This window comes from Hipposideros armiger, unplaced genomic scaffold (assembly GCF_001890085.2).
Source record: "Hipposideros armiger isolate ML-2016 unplaced genomic scaffold, ASM189008v1 scaffold_1032, whole genome shotgun sequence".
In the NCBI taxonomy this organism is placed as follows: domain Eukaryota; kingdom Metazoa; phylum Chordata; class Mammalia; order Chiroptera; family Hipposideridae; genus Hipposideros; species Hipposideros armiger.
In genome coordinates this window covers 173,191-193,071 of record NW_017732382.1, presented here as the reverse complement: position 1 = coordinate 193,071, position 19,881 = coordinate 173,191, and the positions used below count along the sequence as shown (strand labels likewise).

General features: G+C 41.5%; 1 protein-coding gene across 2 annotated transcripts in view; it reads left to right on the top strand.

Moving 5' to 3' along the window:
• Nucleotides 1–662: 662 nt before the first annotated feature.
• Nucleotides 663–19,881, top strand: part of CLCN5 (Cl-/H+ antiporter 5) — a 153,448-nt gene continuing 134,229 nt past the window's right edge. For both annotated transcript variants that reach the window (XM_019631681.1, XM_019631680.1), the window contains exons 1-2: nucleotides 663–806; nucleotides 3,005–3,160. In XM_019631681.1, coding sequence (XP_019487226.1) covers nucleotides 3,145–3,160 — 16 coding nt within the window. In that variant the 5' untranslated portion in view covers nucleotides 663–806; nucleotides 3,005–3,144. The remainder of the gene's footprint in view (nucleotides 807–3,004; nucleotides 3,161–19,881) is intronic.

Sequence of the window (19,881 nt, the reverse complement as noted above, 5' to 3'; positions counted from 1 at the left end):
ATTGCATGAGGATCAAATTGGCTCTTGCAAGCATCACTGTATTTGATCACTATTCTTACTCCTACCCTGTGAGCTAGGACAAGTTAACCTTTCTGTGCCTTTTCCCCTTATGAATAAAAGTGGAGAAATAATAGTACGTATCCCAATGGGGTTATTGTGGGCATTAAATGAGATGAAAAAAGTAAAGGGCTTGGAACAGTGTTTCACTCATAATTATAGGCAGAAAATAGGTGACCTAATAACAATTAGGGTTCGGTTTTTTATTACTAATTACTGTGGGCCAGGAACTCAGGATAACAGTTTCCTTCTAAGGACAAAACCAAACAAAAAGTACCGCAGGCTCGAAACAGTGAAACATAACGCAGTATTTGAGTCTATCAAAAGCAATTGACACGCCCAGCACTGGCTTAGGACCCGCCCATACTTCATTAAATATGGCAGCTAGCAGGGCCAGCCTACTGCGGCTGCGCACGCGGAAACCCCGCCCAGCGCCTCGTTCTCGGCTGCTATCAAGGCCCCGCCGCCTCCCGGGCTGGCGTTGCCCCCTCTCCACTTGGCTGAGGTGCCGGGAGAGGGCCAGTGGGGGCGCGCACGCGCAGACGTCAGCTGTGCTCGGCCGATACTTGGCGAGGCGCCTGTCACATGAGCCGCGCGCCCGCTCCGCTCCCCCTCCTCCCAGCCAGGCTGTGAATGAAGCTCTGCCGGGTACGTGGGGCGCTAGCTCAACTTGGTGTTCTGGACGCCAGAGCCGCCTGTGCGCTCGGCCCGCCGAGTGCGGGCTCCGCCGCTCCTGACCTCGGCGACAGGTAAAGACAGATGGGCTGTCCCTTCCCCAACAGGTCCTTCGCGGGCCGCTGGCCCCCGACCCACCCCTGGAGCACCCCCTGGGCGCAGCGACACCGGGAAGCGCTCCCCCGCTGGCTCGGCCCCCCGGAGATGGGGGTTCCCCGTGCCTGGCCGCCTCCGCCTGGCACTCGAAGGAGTTAGACCGGCTAGTTCTAGCCAGTGCAGGGCGGCATCTTATCGGGAGCCCAGCCCTAGTGTCCGAGCAAGGGTCCCTGCGCTGTCCCAGCGAAGTTTTCTCGCGGAGCGGCGCCAAGCCCGCCTCGCTTTTGAATGGGGGAGGTTAGCTGCAGGCGTCCCCTTTCCAGGACTGAGGCAGAGTGGCTTTGGCTGGTAAAACTCTGTCAAGGCCCCGTTCTTCTCCCTGCTGCTCTGCACTCACAGGTTGGTGTGGGTCTTAGCGAAGTGGAGTCCATACTCTCGGGAAAGTAGTTGCTGAGAGTTTTCTTTTCCCTCTAAACGCGGGTGGCCGGTTCTCTCCAGAGTGTACAGGCTTGCGCCTGAGTGCCTTCACTCCGAAGCGCTTTACCTTCGCACTGATGCGCGTTTGCCTTTATAGATTTCAGAGCAAATCAGTTTCCTGGACTGCCAAGTGAAGTGCTGCGTGTGCCCATGTGATAATGTCAGTGTAAGCTACCTCGAATAAGTTAGGGAAATCCAGAAGTGTGGAGCATAAAAAGCCAGTAAGAATCTGCTTTACATAAACTTCATACATTTATTAGCAGTTACCCCGCTGGATTTCAGAGACGTTAAATTTTGCCTGGTTCCACCAGGCGCAGATCAGTACTATTTAACTGCACGCGAAATAAGAGGGAAAGAAAGAAAGCAAGCAAACTCAAACACTGTCCCAGGTTCCAAGTAAGTCATCGGAGCACTTTTTCCTGGTGAATCCATCCTGGGACTTTGTGAGTTCCTAGTTTTCTTGGACTTTGCAAACTTTTTCTTATCAAAAGCATTGTCTTTTCTCTATTGGTGTTTTGGGGACTAGTGTACACGTTCACACTTTTGTTTTTTTAAAAAAATCATTAAAGAAGGCCAAAATGATGACTCTCAAGTTTATATTAGTCTTCAGTACGTGCACACTAGCACTTTCATTTCAGGGTGGAGGTGTTACTTCTACAAAAGCTATGGAAATAGCAATCTACTTTGATGTTCACCAGGTCAAAAAGGTGAGGACTTTATCTTTAAAAAAGCAGGTTGGCTTGTATGCTAATTAAGGAAGACCAATCTATTAATTAGGAACTTGTTTAAATGGACAAAGTGTTTAATGTATTAAGTCTCTGAATCGAACAAAATAGACCTTTTATTTTTTTTCCTCCCATTTCTAGCACTGACCTTTTATATCCTTGCAAATATTGGGTTGTCAGAAAAGTCATGACGTATTTTTCCTATGTTTTTCGTTGCAAAAATGTGTCATGACTTTTCCGACAACCCAATAGAATTGTCCGAAGACTGAATTTGACGTTTTAAAAATAGGAATGAGCTGAATTAATTTGGCTTTACTTAAATTAGTATTTTATTTTTACAGTTTTCTTTTTCTTTGGTTCTTTCCCCTCCCAATTATAAAAGCAATATATGCTCCCTATAGGACATTGGTGAAGTGTGGGAAAGTACAATGAAGTGGACAGGAAGAACCACAACACAGAGGGCATCACTCTTAACTTTTTATTATGCTTCCTTTCTTTTCTTTTCCTATACAAGATCTATTTTAAAACTTTAAATAGTCACAAAATCTGCTGTCCTTTCTACTGATTTTTAATGTAAAGTTGGGTGATTGGGGGTTTGGGAAGGGCATTGGATATCATGCTTATCTTCACTCCCCGAAGCATGGAACGTCAAGATAGGAAAGAAGCTAAACGGTTGGTCATTGGTCATCTCATCCAACCACCCATCCTTTGTGATTCCAAAGCCCATTTACTGATGATCCAGTGATTCATGCAGAATTGGACAGCACTCAGTGGCAATATTAACTGATTCTAGATCTTCCCATTCTATCTTTCCTCAGCGATCCCTTTCTGCTTAGGGGGAACTTGACACTGTGCCTGTGTCTGTATATCTTTGAAAGAGAGGGTCAGGAAGGGACAGGATGTAATTTTCAAGGATTTGAAAGGTGTTTTTTTTTTGTCACTTAGGTATTCATTTTTTCTGTTTACATTTTCAGGTTTGGGGCTTGAGTCTCTGGCAGAAAGTAAGACCACACAGTTGCTGTTCCATCTACATTCTATTGAAGCCTCCCTACAAAACTGGGGGGCTCTGGGAAACTCAGCCTGTGACCCCAACGTGGAAGAGGGTAGGATCAACATGGCCATGTGGCAGGGTAAGAAAATAGCACTCATTCCTCTGTTTTATCCTCCTTCTCTTTCCTCCATCTCTACCTACCCAGCCTCCCCCCCCATCCCACCCCCATGGCAGGCAGCCAGGTATTTTTTTAATTTAACCCTTTGTCTTCGTAAGGACAAAGCATATTAGTGTAAAAGAAGCCGCTGCTAGTTAGAAGGTCACATTATTTTAAAGTGGGGAAAGAAGGGTGGTGGGGGAAGTAGCAGGAAAATGTAGAGCCAGAAACATTTTCAAAGAACTCCCTTTGTTTGAACATGTGCTTGTGGGGTTATATGTGAGGAAACGGGGGACTTTTTTTTCTTATTTGTGTTTTTCATTTGTTTCTGGCAAATTTCTGTCATAAGGTTCTCAAAGGTGGGGGAGAGAGATGTCAACACCTCACTGGCGTCATCTTCCCAGTAAAGACTTTAAAGCATATTTAATGTTACAATGTTCATATTTGATGATAGAAGGAAAATGCCTGTTTCAATATTGTGAACTACTGGAAAACAAAGCTCAGTAATATCTTACCTGATGTCTTACATCTCTTGTGAACCTGAGAATTCCTACCATGCACAGTTATTTTTTTTTTTACTTTTGGGAGGGTTGAGGATTGGCCCTTTGGAAGAGTATTGTAATTTCCAGGGATATGTGGGATTTTTATGTTTATCAAAAGGGAGTGTGGGTTTAAGAAATTATAGACAAATACTACCCAAATTGGTCAATGACCCACAAAAGTTTAAGGATGGGGTAGAATGAAGAGCTCAGATGTCTATAAATATTCAACAGGTAAGTTTGTTGGTGGTCTTTTAAAACTGCCTCCTGTTGGTCATGGTTTCAAGTATGTAGTCACACAAATATAACAATTATTTTTGATGTACGAGGATTGTCAAGTTAAAGATATTTGTTAAAATGGGATTCAGCCTGTATGGCCACTTTGACTCACACAATGGGTATTTATCAGGAGCAGTTTGAATATTCTTCTTTAAGTCCTGAGACATTCTTTCATTCAACCAACAGAATACAGAGATGAAAAAGACATGGAACTCTGGACGGTTCCTTGTCTTATGGGAAAGACAGACATATAAACAAATAATTGTGTCAGGTTGAATAAGTGTTATAGTAGGAAGAGGTGCAAAATGCGATGGAAGCCCAGAGGAAAGCATAATGAACCCTGAGGTTTGAGCCAGTCTAAAAAAAATGAGTGGGAGTTTGCCAGATGGGCAAATGAGAGAATTGCATTCTGGGCAGACAGAGAAGCACTGTTTGGGAACTTCCAAGTTGCTCTGTTTGCCTCGTGGGGCACGACCTCAGATGAAGCAGGGAAGGTAGTCAGAGGCCAGATAATAAAGAGCCTTGTATGTTCTAGGAAGGATTTTACACTTTATCCTGAAGACAAAGATTCTAAACAGGGAAGTCACATAATCAGATTTTGTTTTATAAAGATGACTTTGGCAGCACTGTTGAAGTGGGTTTGGAGCCAGAGAGAATGAAAGCAAGAGCCGTTTGGGAAGTTTTGGGTATAGTGGTTTAGGGAAGAGATGGTGAAGTTCTGAGCAGAAGGAGTGATAGCAAGGACAGAGAGAATGGGATGAATTCTAGAAATGTTCTGTGACTGGATGTGGGAGGAACCGAGCCTGGGTTGACAGCCAGCTTGGGTGCTTGTGGCCGGTGGTGCCATTCCCTGAGATAGGGAACATGGGAGGTGGAGAGAAGGACATGGAGATGGTGGGAAGTTAGTGTACTGAGTTTGGTTTGGCCTGTCTTGTTTGAGACACTTGTGGGCTGTCAGGTTATTGTTTAAAAGCCAGTTCTGAAAGTATGGAACTGGAGTTTGTGCAGGTGGGGGTATAAAGTTTTGTTCCTAATGATGCATAAAGAGTTGGTGTGTTTTCTCTGTGTTTAATGAAAATGTTATTAGTAGTTAATGATTTATTTGTTTTATAATCCAAACATTTTAATGGATAACACTTCTTAATAAAAAGGTCATTATTTTCTTAATAAAATATTTTGCTGTCCCAGGCCCTGAAATCTGATCTGCTTAAAGTTACATTGTAGTAAAACCTACTTTTCTGGTATTAGTAAAGAAGGGAGTATTCCACATGAGTAACTGCAGCTCATTTCTTGTTTTGTGCAACCTCTGAAGTTACAAGCAGAGTACAGTGATAGTCTGGGTGGCAATGTGGTATAGTAGTTAAAAGCATGGATCTGGGTTCAACGCAGTTGGTTCCCTCATTTGGTAGCTGTGCGACCTTGGCAAGTCTCTTAACCTATCAGTGTCTAAGCTTTCTCCTTCGTAAAATGGGGATAATAATAGAATTTATGTTACATGGTTGTCATGAAGATTAATTAAGTTAATATTTGCAAAGCACTTGGAACATAATAAGTGCTCTATAAGTGTGTGTGCTGTTGTTACTAGCAGTATGATGTTTAGAATATTGTGTATCATATGCGTGTTAAAATTTGGCAATAGCTGTTATTCTTACTACTATACTTCTTCTACTACTACTATTATTATTACTATTATTTTGTTATAGCCTGGGGTGAGACTGGGACCCTGTTCTATGGAGGGAATTTCATGTTGTCCTTCGAAGCCCTGTGGTAGTCTGTTTGGGTCTTTAGGTAGAGGTTTAGAGATGAAGAGGTCCTTAGAAAACATGTAGCCCAACCCCTAGATGTTAAGTGACATGCCCATGGTAAACAGGTTGATAGTAGTGACAGGACTAAAGCTCAGGTCTCCTGATTGTCTATTCTAATTTTCTTTCCATGAGCTCATGGAAGAGGGTATGTGTGGGCCTTTCAGCTAAAGGGAGCTCTGAGTCAGTCTCTGGAGCTAGCTGAGGAACTCTAAGAACTAGAGGAAGCCAAGCCTCCTTAGTCTCTCAGGTCAATGCTCTGGCTCAAAACTCCCATACCTCTTAAACATGGCCAACATTATTATTTTGACTTCACTTGATGAAACCCTCTAATCCATTTCCTGGCCACTTTAAACAGAGTGTCCTAGGCATTACTTAGTATTTTTTTATAACTAAGGGTCATTATTAATGATATCAGTTTTATTAGTCAAGAAAATGTTGAAGAGAAGACTAACCAGTTTCGGATGGGATGAAGTTGGAGACTTGTGTTGTCAGGTGTTATTTATTCAGTTAACATTTGTGAAACACTGGTTGTGCACCAGGCACTATGCTGGGCCTTAGAGAGGTAATGGTTGGTAAAAACAGGTATGGTCTCTGCTCTCATGGAGCTTACCAAATAAGATAAAGGTAACATTTCAAATTCATGAAATTATTTAGTGCTTAACAAATGCACTGAAATAATTTGGAAAAATGATACCAATTTAGAAGGATTAAAATACTTTCTTAATAAAGGAGGGGGGTGCATCAGAATTGCCTGCTCAGGTCTCATTCCTGCAAATTTCGATTCAGTCTTAAGATCTGAGCATGTAAAGAGGCTCTGTAAGAAATTATGATGTGTAATCCTGCTTGGGAACTGCTTCATTAAATAATGAAAAGGATTTTTTTAAAAACAGAGAAATGATAAAGGAACTAAAAAATATAGGAGACTATCTAGTCTCAGGGTAGGGAAGATATTTATATGCATAGTATCAAAGGTAGAATAAAGAAAAAGAATATAATCCACTATATGAAAATTTTAAGTTTAAATTCACAAAACCATGAAGTTAATGAGAAAACTAAAAACAATTGCAACAAGACTCATTATCCTTAATACATAAAGACCTACAGAGCAGTAAGAAAAACAAAAGTATTTTATTAGAAAAATGGGCAAAGTATGGGAATAGGAAAATATATAAAAGAAGAAATTTAAATTGCCAATAAACATGAAAAAAATGTTCTTAGTAGTAAAGAAAGGGGAATTAAAATGGCATACCATTTTCTCCAATAAAATTTGCAAAGATTAAAAAGGAATGACAAAGGGCCGGCCGAGTGGCTCAGTTGGTTAAGAGCTCGCTCAAGAGTTTGAGCTCTGAGCAACAGTGGTTCAAGTCCAGCCCGAGCTGAGCAGCTGCTGAGCTGCCAACAGGTAGCAGGATGGCTCAGCTTAAAAAAAAAAGGAATGACAAAGGAAAACCCAAGATGGCGGAATAAACACCGTGCCTGCATTCTTCCTTAAACACATTAAAATTACAATTAAATTATAGAACAATCAACCTGAAGAACCGTCTGAAGTCTAGCTGAACATAAGTTTTATAACTAAGGATATAAAGAGGAAGACACATTAAGACTAAAAAAGAAAAAGAAATGACAGAACTCAGTGTTGGCAAGGACACTCTCACACACTTCTGATGGGAATGTCAATTTGGCAATATTTATCAAAACCTTTTGACCCAGCAATTCCTTTTCTTGGAATTTATCCTAAGGAAATAAATGTGCACAAAGAATGTGCACAAAGATGTATCGATAAGGATATTGGTCGCAACATTTTCTATAGTGGGAAAATTGATAGCTCTTGGCATTTGATGCATTGATGCAATGTAACACTATAGTCACTAAAATGAAGATGCAGAATTGTGTTTATTAACATAGAAACAGGTTTATGATAGATGTTAAATGGTGGGGTGAGGGAAGTAGATCTCAAAACAGATCTTTTATCTCTATTGATAAAATAGTTAAAAGTCTGGACCCTGGGCAGAGTTGGATTCATATCTCAGCTTTATCAGTTGCATGATGTTGGGAAGTTACTTACTTTAGTATTCCTCAACTTCTACATCAGTAAAAGAGGGACAAAATAGCAGCAAACATAATACTTCCCCATTTGTACACCCATGAGGAGCCCCTGGGGTTCTTATAAATCCTCCCAAGCTCAGACCTCACCCAGCACGATGAAATCTGAATCTCTGGGATGGGATGCAGCACTAAGGATTTTGGAAGTCCCCCAGGTGACTCCAATGTATAGACAAGTTTGGGAACTGCTGAGTGAACACATGGAGGTGGCTGGGAGGATTAAATGAGAAAATCACAGTGCCTGACATGTGGTAAGTACTCAATACGTGGTAACTGTTATGAACAACTGTTACTGTTTATAGTATGATCCATTTCAACATATGTGCTTGTGTCCATGTGTGTATAATATAAAGAAAATTCCAAGGGGATATACACAAAAGTATTTTTAAAAAGAAATTACAATTAACTTTATTTTTGCTTATTTGTATCTTCCAATTTTTCTGTAAGTAGCATGGATTCCTTGTTAATTTAAAAAAGGATGATTTATGAAGGAAATATCAGAAAAATGTGCACAGTTTTATATACTAAGGTATTTATAATAGTGAAAAAATACTGAAGACACCATTTATAAAGTAGGGGAATATAAGTAAATTATGTTAGGTCCACAGAGTAAAGTATCTGGCCATTAAAAATCAAGAGTAATGCTGAGGAAAATTTTCATGGTATAATGGGAAGGTATGGGATTATCCTATTTCTGGATTTTCAATTTAAGTGTGGGTTTACATGTATCTCTGTGTATTTCATGTTATATGCACATCTGTGAATATGACGATCAATACAGAATAGAAGGAAATGAAACAAAGTTGTTCAAGTGGCTATCTCCAGGTAGTAGGATGCATTTATTTTTCTTTTTTGATATTTTTATTTTCCAAATTTTATACAATGAATATGTATTACTTTTATAGTCAGAAAACAAGTGATTTGAAAATGAGATATAAAATAACAGTGCCTCCCACAAGGAGTAAATTGTGTGGGCTTCTGGACAGCTGCTTCAGCCATTCTGTGCCCCCTCTACCTCCAAACTAAAAAAAAAAGAAAGAAAGAAAGAAAGAAACCAAGTCCCTGAGGGTTTGCTTAGATCAGTGTTTTGTTATTAATACTTCCTCAAGTACTCTTGTAAGTTTTGGCCATCTCTTCTATTCCTATTGACTCCAAAAACTCTTTTGGGAATGAGAGTGGGGACAGGGAGATTGTACAAAATGGGGAAATCACACTTAATTTAGTGTGGGAATTACGTAATAATGCGAGATGACAAAATATGTCAGGGTAAGCATAAAAATAAAGCACAGGAAAATTGTAATAAAATATAGTTGAAATGACAAACTGTTCTGTTGGCTTCAGATCCAGAGGAAGCATGTTTCAACCTTGCAGTTGGTTTTTTGTTTGTTTGTTTGTTCTTTAGCAAATCACAGTGTATTTGTAAACACTCTGCTGATTGAGCTAACACATGGGGACTAGGGGAGCATCACAGAGCAGTCAGTGAATTGATGACAGACCTTCAGTATGAAACCTGGAGAGCTATTTGGCTTGATAGGTGGACCACCATCACCTAGGAAAAGCCATCTGCTCCTGCCTGTTGACCAAAACGCTAGTATCGGTGTGACCCTCAGAAGTCATGTTGTTAGAGCAGGAGCGAAGAAACAGCGTCCCTCCTCCACTTTTCCCCCCTTTGTGGCCCAATGTGTCACCTACAGCAGGTACAGAGATGAGTTCTTTGTTTCTGTGCACTATTGCCCTTTTATAGCTCCTCAGTGGGACAGATGGGTGGGGGATGGATTATGATGAGAAGCACCGAGTAGCGGGTAAACCCAAACAACCTTTCAGATAACTTTTCTCTCAGAGCCAGCCACTCCTTCCCAAGCATATGGTTGTGGAAGGAGCATGGGCCTTGGAATCTGATACACCTGGATCTGAATCCAGCTCTGCCAGTTGGTAGCCAAGCTACCTAAACTCCTAAAGCCTCAATTGTCTCATCTGGGGTCAAGTGTAGTCTCTGGAGACAGACTCCCTGGGTTTGTATCCTGGCTTGGTCACTGCTAGCTGTGGGCAAGTTATTTCATCTATTTGTGCCTCATCCTCTTCATCTATAAAATGGGGTTAATAATAATACCTACTCATAGGATTATGGGGGGGATAAAGTGGAACACTGCCTGGCACTTATTAAGCACTCACAGATGTTGCCTTTTACTATTATGATATGCAAAAGGATATGATACTATTTACCTCCCACGGTTGTAGATGAGAATGAGAATCACCAAAATGCTTGGCCTGTCTTATCTGCTCTGATTGTATGATAACTGCAGCAACAGCAGCAGAAAAACAATTGATATGCTCTTAAAGGGAATGTTTTTAAACTGGATAGGGCCTTTCAAGGTGATCTATTGCAAGTGTTTCATCTTTCAAAGGAGGAAACTGAGGCCCGGTGAGATTCATTCTGGGTCATACAGCCGTCACATGGTGCAGAGAGGTGGGACTAGCCCCTGGGCTCCTGATAATTGATGCTGCCTGGCATTCAGTAGCCCTACTGCATTACACTGCCTCACCTAGGCCTGGCTGTTTTATAATTTTCTGCTAAATGTTAGTCTTTCCCTACTATGATTTATTGCTACTTTGACAAGTTCAGCTTTTTTATTTTTAAGAATTGTTTTGTCATTGAGGCTTCTAGGGTGTGTTTTTTCTTCCTGGCACTCTGTTAGCATTTTTTGAAATAAACTATTGGTTCTTATGTTTTAACCAGAATTATGATTCAAAGCTTCCTGTTTCTGTGGTGGGGCGGGGAGGACAGTAGGCTAGAAAGTTTCACTACAGGTAGCGACAGATGGCCAGATTCTTCTTATTCTTCCTACCTCCTGTTAACACACAGGCATTTATAGACCTGTGGTCAGACCAAAGAAGCTGTCGAGGAGTTAATAGGATGAGGTAACCCCTTTAGTAATGGCATATTTTTTTAAAAGATTTTTATTGGGGAATTGGGGGGATGGGAACAGTGCTGGGGAACTGGGGGAAGGGGAACAGACAAGTTGCTGTCGTTTTTGTTCTTCAGTCTAGTTGTGGAGGACGTTGCTTCACTGGCCCAAGTTGGCACCATCATTGTGCTCTTCCCGGGTGAGGCAGATCAGTCGCTGGCTTCTGGACGGCCGCTCACTGCGGCTGCTGGCCGCTCACGCTGGCTGCTGGCTACACACGGTAGCCCATGGCCACCCACTGCCACAGGGGCTGCAGCCTACGCCGTCGCCAGCGACTCACGGCAGCCCAGCTCCAGGTTGAGCTGTTGTTCAGCATCTTAGCTGTAGAGGGCAGTGTCACTGGCCCTCATATATGGGATCCGAACCGGGCCTTCTGGCGTCCCAATCCAGTTCTTAACCATCACGCCACTCGGCTGGCCCAGTAATGGCATATTTTGAAGTTTTTCAATCCAATACCGTTCAGGCATTAGGTAGCATTTTATTGTATTATTTATTGAGGATTTCTGCCCTGACTGCTTACATGAAGAGCAACACAGAAATTGCAACATAGAGAAGTTAGAAATAAATCAAGGTTAGAGCCCATCCAGTGGAGATAAACTGGGTATTACCAGGCATATGAGATACGCTGGGCACTGAATTTTTCCTGTTTTCTTCTGGTCCCCACACAAAAAGATAAGCTCACTAAATTACATTGTTGACATCTTTTGGCCAAAAAAAAAAATGTTCATATCTAGAGAAACCCCCTGGCCCAGTCTGTACTAAGTTTTCTTTCTGGTCTTTCCACTGCCCACCCTTGGCCTGGCCTGACCTGCAGCCACTTGTGATGCAATTCTGAATATTCCCAGGTTGAAATCATGGTCTTTCCTATTGAGCTTGAGAGTGGTGAGAGCAGGTGGGCAGAGGAATTGCCACCATCCAAATTCCCAGCTCTGCCAAGGCCTCCTTTCCCTTGGGTTCTACTAGTAATAAATAATAATAATAGATGCTTCTTCCTCTTACCTTCTCTGTATTGAATAATTGTACCACCGTCCACTCAGACATCAAAGCCAAAAGTCTGTGAGGCACTACATAGTCCTTGCTCTCCCCCACATGCAGTCCACCCATGGTGGCCTAGATCATTTCAGTAGGTGGCATTCTTGGCAAATGCCTACTTACCTTTTGGCCATCAGCTCAAGAGTTGTCTCTTCTCTGTAGTCTTTCCCGAAACCTTGCCCATCCTCTGGTGAAATTCGCCTTTCCCTTCTTTTTGTGTCTCCCCAATATATTGTATGCCCCTTGAAGGCATTGGCTGTATTTGTTCGGTGTTTCTCTTTTTGTGTCTGCTGTGTGCCAGGCACTGCATTGGGTAAGTGCTGGGGTTATAGCAGCGTCCACAAAAATCATGATTCTTGCCCTCCTAAGCCTGCAGTCATGTGCGGGAGTTGGAATGCAAACAAATAAATACACAAATATTTCATTATGAAATGTTGTGAGTGCTATGAAGTAAAGTCCTATGAAAATGAATAATAAATGTGACATAATTTATTGGGAGGAAAGGTCTGGGAGGAAGTGACAAGTTCAACTGAGACTGTAAGATGAGTAGGAATTAATCCCGGCAAAGAGTTGGAGGAAGAGCATCTCAGGCATAGGAAATGAAGTGGAAATCTCTGAGGTGGAAAGACTCTGGATTCTTCCCCAGCACGGTCCTATGTGGCTGGGACATGGTGAGTGACGTATACAGGGGCACAGGATGAAATTGGAGGGGTGGGCAAGTCGCTGGTCACATAGGGTTTGTAGGCCACGTTACTAAGTATCCTAAGTGCAATGTGAAGGCTTTGCTGATAGATTGGATAGGGCAGAGTGACAATGAATGAGAGGGGAGTGTCTCATTCATCTTCACATTGTCTCAGTGTCTGGATAAACTACCTAGCAGAGAGTGCCTAGCACATCCTGTGTGCCAATTGAGTCTTTATTTAATGAGTAATAATTGCCTTGCCTTCCTACCAGAATTGCCATGGGGTTTAAATGAGGTAAGGTGTGCTAAGGTGCTTCACAAAATATCAAATGTTAAACAAGTGCTATTTAGATGTGACTCACTAGATTCTATGCAGTGATGCTTACAGACATTCACTGTCACTGAAAAAAGGAAACCGGATTCTCTGTTTAACTAGCAAAATCTCTCAGTCAGATCATCCCATACCATGAATATGCAGATGTATTGAGTTCTTACATATTCAAAGTGTGTCTCCATTGCCAGTGCCTTTAACTAAATATGACTGAGTGGAAATCACCTTACATTACACAATTGTGTAGCACGCCTGGTGTTAGAGACCTTGAATTCACTCCACAAAATTTCCAAACTTAAAGAATTCCCTATTCAAGAGCTGGATTAATTATGAGGAATAGCATCTTCTGCATTTGCATTCGGATGGGAGCATTTGAATCACAGCTAGGTGTGGCTGCCACCAACTGTGGCACTTGGTTTTCTACACTGTGTTAAAAGATCTAACAAAATCCTCAGTGAGCTGCTATTTTTATGTTAAAATATCTAGTTCGCTATTTGAGCTGCAGGACTGTTAGGCAATTGATTTAAAAGCCCACCTCTGTGCAGTGTTTGTGCGAGTATAAATTGTTAGAGCCCCTTTGGAGGGCAGCTTGGAAAGTCCTTATCAAAATGTAAGATGTGTATACCTTTTGTCCCAATGAATCTAGTCTGAAAAGGAACTGCACAAAAATCACTTGTTACAGGATGTTAGTTGCTTTCGTTATTAACATTTTTTCACTATCAAGTCTTGATGTCCATCATGAGAGACTGGTTATATCAATAATGGTGTATACACACGATGAAATACTGTGCATTTCATTAAAAGGAGTGAGGTAGGTTTGTATATAATGACAGGGAATGCTATCCATAATACATTTTAAGTGGAAAAAAAGGTGCAGAATGGTATTGTATGATGCCATTTGTACAGCAGAAAGAAGGGGGGAGGTAGAGGATAGATAGATATGAGTTTGTATATAAGTATACTTACATATGTATAGACATTTTCTGGAATGATGCACAAGAAACAGTTATCATTATTACCTTGGAAATTAGGGGTGGCAGGGCTAGGGGTTCTTCATTGTCACTTGGCACCTTTCTATATTGCTTGACTTGTTTACAACAAGCTATAATGCCTTTAAATAATAACATTTAAATAAAACCCATACCTCACTTGATTGTTTTCTTGAAACTATTATACTAAGGAATAAAAGGTGTAACTGACTGAGGTGAGAGGTGAGGTCTGAATCACACAGGAGGCAGAGTCTGGGCAAATCAAGGACCTCTGAAATCTACCTGGGAATCATCATGGCTGGGGGGCTCAAGGAGGAGCTATGCCTTTGTTAAAGCTTCACACTAAGAACGTAAGTGAGATAAAATTAGGTAAAAATCATGCTTTTATTTGTTTTTTGGATGGATGAAGCAATTTTAATTTTGATCCGTGAGTATTTTAATACCTAAGTAGCATAGTAATTGTATTCTAGGCCACAATTAATTGTCTCAGTGTCTGGATAAAATAGTTGTTCTTGCTTAACTTGTTTAAATATTGTCAGTGAATGCTGGGCTACAATTTCTTGAGCTCTTTGCTTAAGGACCTGAGGAGGGCTGCAGGTATGATCTTATGTTTGAAGTCGACAAGATATAAGTAGCCTGATATTTACATTAAAATGTTGTGATTAAATTAAATCCTGAAATGCTTCAAGATCATTTTAGCCCACTCTCACCTTCCTTCTCCCCAAAAGAAGGCTTTTGCCTGAGATACAAAAAGTAAAAGGAATGTCCAGCTAAATGTATTCTTGACTTTGTTTAACGAACAGTTCCTTCACTCAATTGTGTAGGTTTAGAGACAAGAGTCACTAGCCTATCTTAACTGACCCTGCTTCTCGAATACTTGAAATTTTAGTCAGGAGATGGATGGTAGAAAATTTAACAATGGATTAAGAAGCAAGACAGGTTTTACTCTTGGATATATAATTATATGTATAAGATGTATAATTGGGCAGATGGCAGAGACTGGAGTGATGGGAACAATTGTGAGAAAGGAGAAAGACTAAGTAATTTCAGGGTATAGATAGGTATAGAAAGACTGGGATCATAGAGTGCAACCTTTGAGAGATTTTTCCTGGTTATGGAGATCATAGAGCACAAGGAGCTACCTGGAGTATGGTTTGAGGTTGAACCCGAACCTGGACCTAGAAGTTATACTTCGAGAACCAGACTGGAGTATTCTCGTCTTTGCTGGTGATCACAGAAGCTGTTAGAAATGGCTCCAGCTTGGCCTAGGTATAAAGGAGCGAGGAACTGGGACAAGAAACCAGACATCCTAGAAGGATGGACAGAGAAGACCCAAACCATGAATGGGCTGGACTTTGTATCTGCTGAGAGTCGGTACTTGGCTGCCTGTGTAGAGGATGTTACTGAGAGGCCTCACTCCATAGTAAAGCATTCTGATTTGACTGAGGTCGAGGAAGAGGACAAATAATAATAGCTATCATTTATCGGATACTTAGTGTGTGCCTTTTCCCGAGTGCTTTACATGGATTCTGAGCTAGTACCAGATAGAGATATAATTACAAGTGGCAGTCTGGCTCTAGAACCTGTGCTCGTAGTTATTCTGTATTTGTAGGACCATCACTCCAAGAATCCCTCGTCCACTACCAGCCCAAAACAATCAGGGTGGAAGCCAGCTGTGAAAGAAGGAAGCTTTCTATTAGAGTACCATTGCTGTGGGACTAATGAGCAAGTGAAATGATCTCAAAGGAATAAGAAAGCCGAAGGCTTGAATAAACAGCTGATGGATAAGTGAAATACATTTCTGTGGCCAAAATTCTGGGTTCTTTCTATATTGAAGAACATAATTTAGTGAGTATCTTCTGTGTAGAAGACACTGCTAGGTGTCACATGTGGGGCCAAGAGGAATAAGAAGCACATACTGTGCTTCCCACAGCTAGTCTCTGAGGAAGTTAAAACATGTGAACAAACAACCACGACTCAAGCTAATGCTAGATAGACATTAGAAGAAAGGTTTAGAATACCATAGGAGTCAGACCAAAGCGAGGTGGTGGCTGCTGAGGTAGACCACTCAGGTAGACCACAAAAGTGAGGTGGTGGCCTCTCAGGTAGCATGGGGAAGTTTTTCTATAGTTGTTGATGTTGGAGATAGGATTTCAGGCCGCAAAGTACAGGGTACATTTGAGGTAGTGAGAAAAGTATCATGCCAGGCCTGTTATATTTATATGCATTGTCTCATTAAATCCTCATAACAACCCTCTATTGACCAAGTGACTTATTGTGAAAACCAGGGAACTTTTAAGAGTGAAGTGGTGTGCTAATCAGATGGGGTAGACATAGACAGTGACTGACTCAGGAAAACCAGGATATATGAGGCAGTTGGTATTACCCTCATTCCACAAATGAGAAAAATGAGGCTCTAAGTCACATAGAGAGGAAGTGGTAGAGCCAGGACTTGAATCCAACTCTGGGTCCTAAGCTAAGAGACCCATACTTCATTCTGTAAGCAATGGGGGACAATCGAAGGACTCTGAGCAGAGAATGTCATGGTTAGAGCTATGTAAGACAGATGGGAAGGAGATACTGGAATTGGGGAGGTTAGTTAGGAGATTGCTGAGAGAGATTCAGGTAGAACATTATGAGGGCCTGAATATAAGATGTTGACTTTGGGGATTTAAAGCAAGGCATCAGTGCGAGAGACATCACAAAGGAAAAAATGACAAAGCTAGGCTATTGGTCAACTTTGGAGGGAGACGAAGATTAAAGGATGCCTCAGGATTTCAAGTTATTTTTGTTGCTGCTGTTGTTGTTATTATTACTATTATTGGTTGTCAAATGACCTTTAATTGAAATATTTTCCTTTGTAGTTCTTGAGGGTGGAGGCCCTCAACATTGCAGCCCACAGACTGGGCTGTCCCCAAGATCTCTTTAATGGTTCTCTATTTAGAGAGTTCTGTAGCTAAAGATCGTTACCACATCTGTCAGGCAATGTTGAGTCTTATCAAAAGTGATATTTCCATTGTGCTCAATGCTTTTTCCTTCTTTCTGTCTCTTGGTGGTTCTTTGAGGGCTCTGATGATTGGGGCAGAGGCAGAGGGTACTAGCTCAGCTTGGGCCTGTGTGTTCTGAATGGTCAGTTTCACTGTAATCCTGACTTTTCCAATCACTGGTTGCTTTAGCAATATCATCACCGACCTTCTTGGAGACAGACCCAGGGGGGCGATTTTGGGGGCCAAGGCAGACGTGGCACCGACTTCCCCACTGGTGCACCTCAGGTATATGACTTTGATCTCGTTGGGGTTGAACTTTGGTGGCATGGAGGAGGTGGCTGGTGTGGGATGAACGTAGATTTGGGATGACTGAAGAAAGTTGCACCTTGGCCCCCTCTGAGCTGAAAGCCCAAAGCTCAAATTATTTTAGTGAAAACATTGTTAACCAGAAGTAGCCATTGCAACCTAAAAAGGTAATGTGAGTTTTCATTAGCATTCTAGACAAGGGGTCAGCAAACTTTTGAGATGGACCATATCCAAAGAGCCACATGTGGCTTGCGAGCTGCAGTTTGCCGACCCCTGTTCTAGACTAAGAGAAATTCTGCTTCTCCATACAATTGACTTACTGACTTGTAATCATGAACAAATTATTTAACCCTCCTTTGCCCATATTTACTCATCTGTAAAATGTTATCTGTCACTAAACAGCCCCTGAAATAGCTCAGCTTGTCTGAATGTTTTTTAACCTCCACATTTTCTAAATTTGAGTGCTTGTGCTCAGCAATGTGAAATTGAATCCTAGTGTTGAATACACTCACTTTTATATTATCAAAACAATAATCATAATATTGATAATGATGTGTTCTCTCCCTTTTTTGAACTCCTGTTTCTGTTACCACCTTTAACTAATTGCCAGATTAATTCTAATGCCCACTTTATAACATCTTTTCTATCATTGTCTTAAACTGCTTTAGGTTCTTTATTATGGTTTAACTTTTTAATGTTTATCTTAGCTCCCTGGATAGAGTGGAAAACATATGTGTGTCCCTCTATTTTTCCTAATGCCTTAAATCGAGGCACACAGGAAATATTGATTGATTTGATTTGACCAGTTCATATGGCACAATAGGACTGCCTCTTTTTTTGCTTTGTACATTATGCATTGTTAATACAGGATCCTGTAGTAGTATTAGCTTTTTGGTAGCTACATCTTACTATGTGGTCATAATGAGCCCAACGCGTACTCTTCCTCCAAGTATGTCTCTATGGCTCTCTTTTTATTTTTATTTTATTTTTTTAGGAAAACCTTTCTGGTCTAGCTTTTACTTAAACATTAATGTGTTAAATTTTTATTTCTTGTTCATCTTGTTAGTTTTAGCATTATTATCATACATATTTTATAAATATCTTTATCTAAGTAATTAATAAACTATTGCTTGGTATATTAGTTTTCTATTGCAGCATAATAAATTACCACAAACATAATGGCTCAAAACAATACCCATTTATTATCTCACAATTTCCATGGGTCATGAGTCTGTCATAGCTTTGCTGGGTCTTTCAGGTTGCAATCAAGCTGTTGACTGGGACTGCAATTTCATCTGGGGCTTGGGGTCTTCTAAGCACACATGGCGGTTGGCAGAATTTAGTTAATTGTGGTTGTAGGATTGAGTCCCTCATATCCTAGGGTCTGCCTGTAGTTCTCTCCTACAGGGTCCTCTCCATAGGCACTTCACAGCATAGTGGCTGGCTTCTTCAAGGCCAGCAAGAGATAAAGTCTCTATGTTATGCTAGCAAGAAGGAATCCCATTTGTGCGTGTGAGAGAGAGAGAGAGAGAAGAGAGAAGAGAGAAGAGAGAAGAGAGAGAAAGAGAGAATATTAGCCTAATCATGGCAGTGACATCCCATCACCTTTGCTGTATTCTATTGGCTAGAAGCTAGTCTCAGGTCCCGCCCACACTCAAGGCAAGGGGATTATATAAGGGCATGAACACCAGGATGTAGCATTATTGGGGGTCATCTACAAGTGTCTGCCACACTTGGCATAGAGCTCAACGAGGTTGACTGGGGACTTTGCTACTTACCATTAATCCATTAATGGACACTCATTGGGTAAGGCTGCTCTAACAGCTGTGACTTTAACTTTACTGTCATGTAGCGAATGTTTTTCATCTTCCTTACAAAGATGTAATGAGAGATGATGTTCAATGATTTGCCTAAAATCATTCATCATGTGGTACCTTTCACTGAGACAGGGAGCATTGGACCAGAAGTAGAATTGTGAAGATGGAGATAGCAGTTTGGATGCTTATAGATATCTAAGTAGAGATTCATCTCCCCTGGGTCTGGGGCTTAGGAGAGGGTTTGAGCTGGAATAGAGATTTGGGAATCTTTCAGGTGGAGATGGTAAATAGAGCCTAGGGTATGTGTATAGTTTGAAAGGAAAGGTCCCAAGGGTGGAGTTCTAGGGGAAACCCGGGTACTTTAAGTGATTTCCCTGACCTCCTGATCTAAAACCCCAGTGAGAAAGGAAACAAGTTATCCAGCTTTGAGGGGAAAGTCCTATTATTTTTATTTGCTTCTGCTTTCAGTCCCATCTCTTCCTGTCTATTCCACGTACTACTTATCCAATTACCCCCCTTTTCTTCTGGTATCTGCTCCTCCTTTCCACTGAACCCATTCGCTTGGCTCTTCATTAACATGTTGTGGTCTCCCTTTGCTGTGCTCTCTAGCTACCAATCCCTATCTAGCCAGCCACTTAATCTTTCTGGGTCTCAATTTTCTCAAAGGTTGAGAGGCATGATATAGGGAGAAGGTCATGATTTTTTTTTTATTGGGGAATTGGGGGGATGGGAACAGTGCTGGGGAATTGGGGAAAGGGGAACAGACAAGTTGCTGTCGTTTTGTTCTTCAGTCTAGTTGTGGAGGATGTTGCTTCACTGGCCCAAGTTGGCACCATCATTGCGCTCTTCTCTGGCGAGGCAGATCAG